We start from the raw sequence: 12409 nt of genomic DNA on the forward strand, positions 1-12409 counted from the left end.
ATAAAATATTACTGCAGTATACTGTAACATCTTTCAAATTTTGTACAGAATTAAAACCTATATTTTAATTGGTATAATACACCCGTATATTTCAGGTAAATTTAAATGAAAATTAAAAATTTATTACTCTTTCTTGTTTTAATGCTCATACTAATTTTTACTGAAATATTCAGGTTATTACTGACTCCTATAAGTGCAAAATTGAATTTCAAGAGTGAGTGAGTACTGTACTGAATATTTTGAACTTAATCGGTAAAAGCAGTATTAACAGAATTTTATACCTCTCTGGTCTTCTTCCTCATTTTAGCCGCAACTTCTCGTGTTCCCCACGAGACATTATTGAGATTGAAACAGGAATATAAAACGAGTAGAAGATACATAGATGGCACGAGTAAGTAATATACTAGTCCACATGGGAGGCAAAGGAGTTCCTTTGGATGCATTAATCCCGTTACTACAAAAGATCCAGCCGTTGCCAAAAAGAATATAGATGTTGGCGTATTCCATCCCTCTTCTGCAAACTGAAGCATCATGCCCACTAAGACAACTATCATTACCAGTGCATACACAGCCGAAAGGACATACGCGATGGAAATCTGCATGCAATTGCAATTACACCAAAGATTAGTACGTGGCATTATGTAATCGTAAAACTAGTCTAAAGCATTAAAATATACAAAATTAGTTTTAAGAAGAGAAAAATAATGGGTTAGAAAGGAAAGAAAAATAATGGGTTAAAAAGCATCAGAGCAGCACCATACTGTATTGTATTTCACTGTTCTCCCTGAAGAGATTTGAACACTGTATAGTCAAGCATTGTACAGTGTTTAATTCCATTTGCAGTGTTAGTGTAGTGCTCAACTGCACTGTCTACATTAATATTATTGTTACCATTGCATAATTTAAACAGATGACTTAGGCAAATTTTAGGAAATGTAGGAAGAACCATAATAGTAGTTTTAAAAAACATGAAAAAAAATAATAGCAAGAAAGAGTGTATGAACTCCCAAACTGAGTACGGAAGAAAGTTAAGGGTACAACTGGGAAGAGAAAAAAAAAAAAAAAAAAAAAAGCAATAGAATCCAAAGGGATGCTGTAAAAAAAACCTTTAATACAGCCTATCATGTACCTGGAAATGTACACTGCAGACTGTACAGTAAACATATGCTGGAAGCACTTCCTTACTTGCTTGGTGACAATGAAAAAATTGTTCTCCAACACTTTTCAAAAGTTAACCTATAAACTAGGTCTCTGTTCCCAAATGAGCAAGGTTTTTAAGGTATACAATATGTATTTTATGTTGTGAGAATGAATAAGTTATGTAGTTACAATAAATTGTAATTATAAGGAAATGATGGCTGATGCTGTATTTAATCAATGCAGCACCATAATTTGCAATACAATGTACTGAATCTTAAAAATATTGAAATGTATCTTGTAAATTCAAAATAATATAACAGTATCATGTAAGTGCAAATAATATAGAGGCAAATGCTTACTGAAAAGATCAAGCAAATAAAGTAGTTCACATACACTATCTACCATAAAATACTCAACTGCAGTGTTACAAATCTACAATTTACTGATTAATCTTTAACATACGAACTCCATGGGTTTTGCAAGCATCTCACATAACAACCAGATGCAACCACTAAGAATTCAAAGTTCTACATGCTATTAAATAGAAATTAAACTAACCGCTCGCTGCTGTTATGTCTTGCACCTGTTCCCTCCACCAGTACCTTCTAAACAGTTAACCTCATGCCCAGGTTTATGTACAAATTAACACCTGTACAAACCTTTTTGGTTTTCTTTGTGGCTATCTCTCGTGTACCCCAAGAGACATTGTTGAGATTGATAAGGGAATAGATGATCAAAAGGAGGTACATGGATGGAATGGACAAAAGATACAAAAGACCAGGTATAATACACTTAAACTCCTGGGGATGCATACAAGCAGCTATGAAGAAGCTGCCACTCAATGCTATCAAGAAAATGGCTGATGGTGAGCCAATGCCGTCCTCGCCTAACTGGAGAGTTGTACCAACAATGACGGCCATCATAATGAGAGCATAAGAAGCAGACAATATCTGGGCTACCACCAACTGTTTCCATTTGAACAATGATGAGACGTGTCACAGGTTTCCACACACAACATACCATGGAAAAGACATGAAAACACCATACATTACCAAACAAAAGTGCCAAGACAAAACAAAGACAAAACAAAATTAAAATTCATTGGATGATCAAGTTAGCAATGATAACAGAGCAAATATATGATACATATAGCCATATATGATAGATGTCTGTCTACCCTATTGCAACACAAGTTATCTGAAGCTTGTACAATTCAAAACACAGATTCATTTACAAAAACATTCAAGGAATGACAAATACAATATATAAAATTACTGACTGCTGAATAATCCTCAATACATTACCTGAATATTAGAATTTAGTGTGAAACACACAACCATGAAGAGGAAAATAGGAATAATGTTGTACTGGAATGAAAGCCAGTTACCAATACGGAAAGCAGCTACAAACGCACCCACCAACATAAGGAAGATCGTAGCTGGGCCGAGAATTGTACCAGCCATCAACATAGTCTGAAAAAATGTAAATTTGAGAAAAAATAACAGAACAAGATCTGTATTATCACAGTCTTCACTTGAAAGCAATACGTACTGTATATGTAAATTTACCACATTCCTCAATATCTGTAGTTTTGAGACTATGTCATACCTGATAGAAAATGTATGGAAGGGAAATATTGTCATTAACTTGAACAGTTCTCTTATAATCCTGCAGAAGATCCATGATATTAGCCATAGTTGAGGGGACCCATCGTCGACGTTGGTTGTAGAATTCTGAAAAACCTTCAGGAGCATGAGTGTAGGCATCCGAAGCAGCACTGTACTCTACTCGATATCCTCTCTGAAGCAATAGCGTGCAAAGCCATCGATCTTCTCCTGTAATGGAAAAAGTTTAGTACACTACTGCATTACCCATCTCACATTCAACAACTTTTTTTTTATTATACTGTACTCTAAAAAATTAAAAAATCAACTTGACTGATTATTATACTGTGATTAAATCCAAATACTGGGTCTTGTCACTGCTGAAAATTTAAAGTAATCATCAAAGTTAAACCAACAAGACACAAGGCACATACCCTGATCGTACTGTACGTAATGGCGAGCCTGGCTGGACTTTGTTGTGTATTTGGCCATAACATTATCATCCATAAGGGCTTTTCCACGGAAAAGTGAGAAACATCCAGGACTACAAAGTACACACCCAATCATATGTTCAGTTGCCTTTTGCAGCCAATGACCAATAGCATACTCAAACATCTGATACCACACCATGAGTCCTGTAAAATTAGGAGTTAAATATTATAAATCTTACTTGTAGCTCTCCTTTCACCTACGAACATACACTAAATGTTGAATAAGAACACTTTAAAAACAAATGTTTTCTAATTAAAGTGAAGTTTACTGTAAAATTAGAAGAGTTGCAGTCAATCTTCCTCATTTATATTTATGGAGATATGGGAATATTTAGCTACCTCAGTGCGTCAGACTTACCAACATTCGAGTTTCTTAGATGTGTAAATCTAATAATAAGATAAGAAAATTGGTAATGGAAATAGAGAGGGGAAAGCCATGGTTTAAAATCCAAACTTTGAAATTGGTTGGTAAATAAAAAAAAAAAGCCACTTCTTGACTCACCAGAACCCACAGGATGAATACGTCCACAAGCAGCACCTAGGTTAGTGTTCTTTTTCATAAGATCCACCAACAGGGCGACAGCATTAGGAGTAAAATCAATATCTCCATCTAGAGTTAGAAGGAAGGTGTTCTCAGCAATCACTTCTTTCCTGTCCACTGATATGGGCTGGTCCATAAGTTTGAAGCCAAGTAGGTAGTACATGTACATCACCTGTAATCATATTTGAAGTAAATTGGACATTTTAAGATATGGGAGAAATTTATTCATAAGCAATTTTGCAATGAAAATTGTTGTGATTAGTTACATAACAATCACTGGGATAATTTATAAAAATAAACTTAATGTTCGATTAATGAATATCATAAGCATATGTAAGTAAAGTACAGTAATGTAATGTAGGACAAATAAATACACCACAATGAAGTAAAGGTATTACTACAGTTTGGTATTCATATTTTTCTTCCTTTAATCATTTGGTACATTACCTGGCTCCACCTCTTCTTATGCCTGATTTTGGATTTGTCTTTCAAATGAGCAACAATCTTCGTTTTTCCAGGGAGTGTCCAAACAAGACGGCCTCCATAGGGTGTGGGGAATTTCTTAGGTGGTCTGATGCGAATGTTTGTCTGATGTACGTGGGTTGCAGCGTCATCCATCAAAGTCACTAGTAGCTTCACAAACTGATTAACTACATTCTCATCCTCATTTTCATCAGATATTTCAAAAGCATCATCAAAGAAAACGTGAGCTGAAAGAGAAGGACATTTACAATAAGCAACTTACAGTATTTCTGAATTGTAAAGTGACTAACAAAAGAAATATGCAGCAACATGGTAGGAAGTCTTCCTGTTTGGAGTTTTCTATTCTGTTACCCGATTACTGTAATGAAGAAATAAATTGATCTGACAAAGAAAATATATTATACAGTACAGTCTATGGTATTGAGCACCAGAACCGATTACTGTAGTTTATTTTTTGTCTTTGATTTGCACAAGGAATCTTTGAGTAGTTATCACAAGTTTGTTTAGAATGAAACCTTTCCAATATTTTTAAGGTCTATCACCATATAAAGGTTGATACAACTGTTTCCCTGATTGCTTTGAGGATGACTAAGTTAGAAATTAAGCTCTCAAATCTGTTGTTAAAAAAAATGAAATTTAAGGAAAATACTAAAATATCTAGTCTAAAAACATAAATCTACAAGTACCTACTTTCAAATTCATAGTAATCCAGATCAACAATTTTCAGGTACTTCTGAGCCACGCGGCGAGCAGACTGATCTTCATCCATCCTAAGAATACTCTTCAACATCTCCATCATCTCTTCTTCATTTTCATGCCACATAGTTGCTGTTGCGTAGATGCGAATAATATGATCCGATGACTTGGTTTTCGATGCGTTTGCGTTGGATGAATCCGTGTGGATGGAGATTGTCTCATAGTACTGTGACACCTGGTACCAGAGGAAAGTCATGTTAAAAAGAAACATTCTCTCTCATGAAAATGAGCTTGGTAGTAAAGAAAGTTGCAATCTGGAACCTGGAATCCGGAACGTTACTCAACATGAGTTTTGTTACAGTTAGAGTGTAGACATCTATCTATGTAAATTCAAGTTAATGTGGGATCAGATATAAAATATCTTATTTCATTATCATCAATACAATCTGTATTTCTCCTGTGTTTTGGATATATTGTTAAAAAGTCAACGGCAGTATTTTAAAAATTAGAAAACATTAATTGACACACGCCACCAGGTAATACTTGTGGACCCCCTTAAGACTGGCATGGAAGATGAGAGGTGAAAACTGCAGGAAGGTAAAGTGAAGATGGACAGCGAGGTGGGAAAGAGACCAAGGGGAAGGAATGAAAGTTTTTAGGAAGAAAGCAAGCTAAAGGGTTGGAGGGTTACTGAAAAAAAGTTTGGTACTGTGCTTCCTACAGTGTGCTACACAAAGACACTTACGATACCTCCCATGGGATATTATACTATTAAGTTGTACAGTGAAGAAATAACTGTAAAATGGGTAACTAATTATTTTCAATACAGTACATAAAGTAATCTGTAGGTTCATAGTTTAGACTCTAGAAGATATTTTTAACAATTTATCATTATCAAATCACAGGGGTTTTCTAAATATTCAAATTTCATACAATGTTCTCAATAATGAATGTGAGCAACTTTCGTGAAGACCATTACATAATGGTATGGTATCAATAAAGGTAATTTTTCTATATAATTTCATTGTGCTGTACTACTGAAAGAAACTACTGTACTGTCAATGCACAATATTCTCTATGGATACAACAATCATAACCAATATGAAGAATATACTGTACTATGCATGTAGAACATCACCCTTTCTTTGTGTACATGTTACTTACCTCATTTTCGTGTTCATCTGGGTTAAGATTCAATTCCTCCGTCTTAACATCCCCTTCATCATCTCGGCGACGGTTCAGGGCAAGTGACTGGTCAATCAACAAGGAGTTGTACATTGGAGAGACAAACAATTTCTCAGTCGACGCCAGACGTTCACATTTTGGAGTCCAGATATGCAGAGTGATCCATGTTTGTGACAATAACCAAAAGAGCCATATCCAAGCATACTGCAACAGAGAATTAAATTGAAAACATATTTTTTGGTTATAAACAGAAAATAAATATACACGTGACTTACTGAAAGTATTATTGCAATACCTGTAAAGTACCTTCATTCTTCAGCTTCAAAAATGTCAAGAGACATTGTAAATGAATGAATCAACTTTTTGTTCATGAAATATATTTGATTTTGTCCAAGCACTGTGAAGAACTCATCTGGGCCGTAAGATAATTCATGAATGTTTAAGATGCATTTACAATATGCAGCACATTTTCTTCACTTGTCAGCTCAATACCATTATATACAACTCACAGCACAATATACTTACGTCATTATTTAGGAAATCATTGAGGATATCTCCATTTTTGCACTCCCAGAAAAGATAGGCTGGCATATATGCAAAAGTGCAGACATTCTCAAATCTCAATCCGCAAGCAGTGATGAGCAGAGAAATTGAAACAGGGATTGTCAGGTTTACAGGGAATGCAAAGCTGAAGCCCTGAATGCAGATTTTGCAGGCGAATTTACCTGGCAAGGAAGTAACAAAATTGTAAATTTGTAAATCACAGAATTTGTTAGCTTTTACTTGTAAAAAAATTTTATTTTAAAAAAATTGATACAATCATAAAAAGTCATTACTTATAAGTAACCCTTTTGTGCCCTATGAAATAATTTCAGATGCTTCAAAAGCAGCCATCAGCCAGTAGTACAGCCTATATGAGCACAGATCCTAGACGCCTTACTAGGTTTTGCAGTCTTAGATGCCTTACTAGGCTTTGTAGTCCTACATGCCTTACTAGGCTTTGCAGTCCTAGATGCCTTACTAGGCTCTGTAGTCCTAAACGCCTTACTAGGCTTTGTAGTCCTAGATGCCTTACTAGGCTTTGTAGTCCTACATGCCTTACTAGGCTTTGCAGTCCTAGATGCCTTACTAGGCTTTGTAGTCCTAGATGCCTTACTAGGCTTTGAAGTCCTAGATCATGATAACCAAACCCTAAAGCTAGCTCTTTATGTAATCCATACGGAATATTAGTGAAAGGTTAAATGAAACGAAAAATTATACAAAATAAATCATAATTATGTGAAATGCCTGGGGCAATTTCACAATAGCAGTTCACTCTGTAAACAGACATGACTAAAGACAAACTAGCAGCTCTCTTCGGCACAAGGAGAGACTAACCAGAATTAATGGGTTTGGATATAAAACAAGTCATATATGTCCCATACATTTCTAAAATTGCTATTATAATATCATCATACTACCATTCCATTAAAATGGCGTGGGAAAACTGATTAAAGAATCAAGATCTCTAATTTGTCATCAAATAATCAGTAAAATTTTATAAGTTGCCAATAAGACTCCAGCCAGCCATTTTTGCACGAAAAACCATTTTGAGTTTTTTATGCAAAAATGACTAGGAAATAATAGGGCACTAAAAGAACCTTAAAATACCAATATAACTTCACCTACGGGTGTTGACTGGTTACAATTTTGCCGTATTAGCTATGGAGGGTGGGTGTATTCTTACCTTATGTCATATATTTTCTAATTTTTTATTTATCATTTGCGCATAGTGTTTATGGGGTTCAAAATAATGAGAATGAAGAGCTCTTTTCAAAAATGCAAGTTACAATTTCATAGTGTGTATTGGCAACTTATAAAATAATACCAAATAATCAAGATCTCTAATTTGTCATCAAATATTTTTGGATACTTGTTAAAATACCATAACACTTGACATACTCACAGCTATAGACTAACTTAAAGGCGATTAAATGATTTATATTAAGTGCTCTGTTTACTATAGCATTACTTACCGAAAATATAGCATAGCCAGGCAGTGAGAACTTGGATCAGGAAGACGTAGATGGGTGTTCCAGGTTGTGAATTAATTGAAATTACTTCGCTTAAAGGAGCCACTTCATTAATGTCAGGTATGGTATTCCCGGAGATTGTTTCCCGAACCTCAGTAAAATTAATTTTGTGAGCGCTGTAAGAGTTGGAAAAGGTTAGTGGGATGAAGTCTGGCGGCTGCAAAATGATGAAATTCTCTAGTTTAATATAGTTACAACTGAACTTCATGTTCCAAAATCTGAATCTTTGATAAGGTTTTATGAAATGCTGTACGGAACACTTGCTGAAGTAAGCCTTCCTAAAAGATAAGCAAAAGCAGCCGGGAAAGTCTCACCTGAAGGCATCACCGAGTTCAAATATGGTGCTGAAATGTTGCAGGCGGGAACTCATGCAGATGACCATCATGGCAAAGAAGATTAGACATTTCCACAAGGATACAAAAATATAGCAGAAATATCTCGTTTTCCATAGTCGCTCCTTAATTCCCCAAAGTATTTTATTATTCCTGAAAAGACAATAAAATTTTCTTACAGTACTAATAAAAACAAACACGATATTCTTAATCATTCATTTCTGGATGAACCGGGGTATTTATAAAAAGTAAAATTTCTTGTTAACCATTCATTATTTCTAATCAAATCTGAATGGGCTTTAATACATTGTTAAATTCTGCTCGAGGTGATCGGAGGAATGCTAATTCACACCATCACGCAGTTAATTGCTACAAAGGTATTGATGCAATAATGCACTCTACTTACTAAATCTTGAGTGACGATCAACATAATTCTCCCACCATCCAAATGACGTCAGGAAGATAGCAAATGGAATAATCCAGACTGTGTAGTTATTAGGGTCCTTCCCATACTCTACAATAGGCCAGACAACGAATCCAGTGAGCTGGCAAGCCAACGCGACCAAATCCATAATCACCTTCAGCGCAACATGGGATTCTTTCTTTGTTCGAGACAAAAGACCTGTTGGTGGAATACCAAGTTAGTTAGGGAAAACATGTTGAGAGGAATACCATGGCTCTTACTGATTGTGCTGCAGCCTAGCAATGGACTTATGGGGTAATAATCAGGGAATTCTTTACAGGAATTGTAATAAACTAAGAAAGCATTCTTAATTACCATGCCCTCTGTAGTTATGCTATAGACAATGACTAAGTACAGAGAACAGAAAGCTAATCGTAACTAAACTGGAAGTCTTATAGGCTATATCTATACCTACCAACTGTTACAGAACTAATTATTCATGACTAAAGGGCTACTTAGAAATATTCCCGACAAAACTGTAATAAACTTTTCCTTGTTTTTGCAGACTTACCAAAAAGACCAGGAATGAAAGCGACGCAGTTGGTAAGCATAGCTCCCTTGATGACGTCTAGATCTGGCAGAACCATGTACATGAGAGCGCCGTTCCCAGAGCGTGGAAGGTCTCAAAAAGCCACACCCAGAAGAAATCCCCGAAAAAGGGCTTTTTCCAAGACTGGGGAAGGGACAATGACATACGTTCAGTTAATGCCGATGAATGCCAAGATCATGGTCATCCAACCATAAAAAATATGTTCGAAGTAGCTGTTTTAAAATCACTGTAACAGTAACAATAGCTATCAGACCCGTGCTGTAACTGAATTAAGTTTAAAGTACGCAGCCATTGAATACGTTAGGCCAATAACCGCAAGCTCTAAGTCCTTATGTGAATACTTTATCCTTTACAGACCTTTATTATTTTTCTTGTATTTATTTTTTCGAGGTGGGAGGGTGCTTCCTAATAACAAAATAATTATGTGCAGCAATGTGTACATTGAGTTTATACACTAATCCAGTGGTTTTCAACCTTTTTGTGCCCATGGCCCATTTTTGGCATCCGTAAATACTCATGGCCCAATGCCCTTCAGAACTGTGCCATGATGATAACAGAATTATTACAAAGCATTTTCAAACACTTAATTAGTTTTACATTTTCACTGGCCTCAATTTACTGTAAATAAATCACATGCATTGTAATCAAAACTCAAATTAAACTTTTACATTTATGAAAGAAAGCACAGACCTACATTTAATGTAACTAATTTTTCATTTTTAAAATATTATTTTGAAGATGTCCGTGGCATGGCCACCCCCTCAGAACTGCCCATTTGATTGAAAACCACTGCACTAATCGGACATCGATTTTTACGTAAAGCAACGTGTGGATTTCACACGAAAAGTTCTATAATAACTTCCAAGTTCTCGTAAACTGGTTTGCCCTTTCCCTGATGCTCACCTTGAACACGCACATCCTCGTCGATCTGAACCAAGTGCCGAATTCGGGCACGATGAAGCAGAAGAGAAGCATCCAGGCCCAAACGACATTTTCCTCCTCAGGAATTCTGGCAGTAAAGTCTTTTTCGTTTACTGGAAATGGAAAAGAAGAAAGTGATGAGCTCAAAACGAGCCTCGTACTCTTTGAACTGATAATAGTAACAACAATAAGAGTATTGGTAAAAATTCAGTTCTTTTCAAGGCTGAAAAGGTCACCCAAAATCTACTTCATGAAAGTTTTTTTTCCGCAAGTTAAATTTTTGCTTAAGCAATCACATAAATATATATATATATATATATATATATATATATATATATATATATATATATATATATATATATATATATATATATATATATATATATATATATATTCGGCGTTTTCCATACGACTCAAAATAAAAAAAAAAATAACGATCACCACCACATTCACACTTTAATAAGTGAATAATCAATTAGTCTCTTGTGTAAACAATGGGTATTTGCCAATGATTTCTATAAACTTCCCGGTTTTTTCAAACAATTCTTAAACGGAGCATGGTGTATACACGGCATAAGTCCTTCTCGTGGCAAACCCACTCTTATTCGCGTGGCGAGTTTGAATCCCAAGATTGATTCTGGACTCTGTAGAAGCATGCCCCCGCCCCAAAAAAAAAAAAAAAAAAAAAAAGAAGAAGAAGAAGAAGAGGCTTAAGAAGCTTCTGGCTATCAATTCTACGTGTTAATAAATATAACCAAAATCAGATAATTTGAAAGAATCCGTTTATCTCGAGTTAATTCAAAAGATAATTTGAAAGAATCCGTTTACCTCAAGTTAATTCAAAGATGATTTGAAAGAATCCGTTTACCTCAAGTTAATTCAAAAGATGATTTGAAAGAATCCGTTTACCTCAAGTTATTTCAAAAGATAATTTGAAAGAATCCGTTTACCTCAAGTTAATTCTATAATCCCCTGAAAATAAAAAGATGCTCATCCCAAGTTCGGATGTCGTGTCAACTTGTGCGACAAGAAGCTGTGTGAATCAAACGACATGGCTACCTAAGATATTATCTAACAGTAAATTATAGTTGTGTCGACAGCTATATTGTTCTTCCCTGGGCAAGATTAAGATTTAATGGTTTCTGAAAGCAAAAAGTGAACGGTTTTATGTCGTATCATGACGTCGCAACCTGCCATATCTTGATAGAAAAGATACTCCCATCGACAAGTCGATGAGATGTTTAGGTCGAACTAGAATACCCCTTGGTTAACTTGTCAATTTTTGTGTCATCATCGTCTATCCATCTATTTATCGGTGCGCAACAATGGCTGTGTGGATATCTATTAATTAATCGATCTGGGTCAACGTTGTCTGTCAGCGACTTGTTCTGCCATAACGCCAATATGACAAGTTGCCTATATTGAGGTTCGGCTTTATTCGTGTCTTGGCTTAACATCTGCCCAATAATCTACCTACAAACGTAAGAAAAATCTGGGAGTGACAAATTATCGAAACCTTATTTCTGTGTAACCCAAGATGAATAATTACACAATTATTAACTGCAATGATGGTTTGCAAAATTCAGTGTTTTTCAATTCAGTGCGACCTAACATGGCTGACCTCAAATGCAATCACATACATATATCAGCTTTGAAGACCGCTTGTTGAAAGTGGGTTACATCGCAAACAATCTGGAGTCGTATCTATCTGGTCGTTAACTAAGCTTCGATGGTCGGCGTCCATTGAGAGTTTAGTAATTTGGTTGCTTCATAATAAATAATGAATAGTATCTCGTTTTACACACACACACACACACACACACACACACACACACACACACACACACACACACACACACACACATATTCTTCTATTTCTTCGTTTTAACGTGCTTTTATATATTTCGGACTCACATCAGGATCGAGTCCAG

General features: G+C 35.5%; 1 protein-coding gene across 1 annotated transcript in view; it reads right to left on the bottom strand.

The window, feature by feature from the left end:
• The window catches only part of LOC136828971 (chitin synthase chs-2-like), a 101408-nt gene that overhangs the window by 16377 nt on the left and 72622 nt on the right, over window positions 1-12409 (bottom strand). Inside the window, 16 exon segments of the mRNA XM_067087369.1 lie at window positions 1800-2105; window positions 2445-2612; window positions 2749-2975; window positions 3179-3379; window positions 3738-3948; window positions 4224-4486; window positions 4950-5190; window positions 6120-6344; window positions 6666-6865; window positions 8156-8328; window positions 8527-8677; window positions 8680-8697; window positions 8951-9166; window positions 9519-9605; window positions 9608-9680; window positions 10461-10591. Coding sequence (XP_066943470.1) covers window positions 1800-2105; window positions 2445-2612; window positions 2749-2975; window positions 3179-3379; window positions 3738-3948; window positions 4224-4486; window positions 4950-5190; window positions 6120-6344; window positions 6666-6865; window positions 8156-8328; window positions 8527-8677; window positions 8680-8697; window positions 8951-9166; window positions 9519-9605; window positions 9608-9680; window positions 10461-10591 — 2891 coding nt within the window.

This window comes from Macrobrachium rosenbergii, chromosome 43, assembly GCF_040412425.1.
Source record: "Macrobrachium rosenbergii isolate ZJJX-2024 chromosome 43, ASM4041242v1, whole genome shotgun sequence".
NCBI lineage: Eukaryota > Metazoa > Arthropoda > Malacostraca > Decapoda > Palaemonidae > Macrobrachium > Macrobrachium rosenbergii.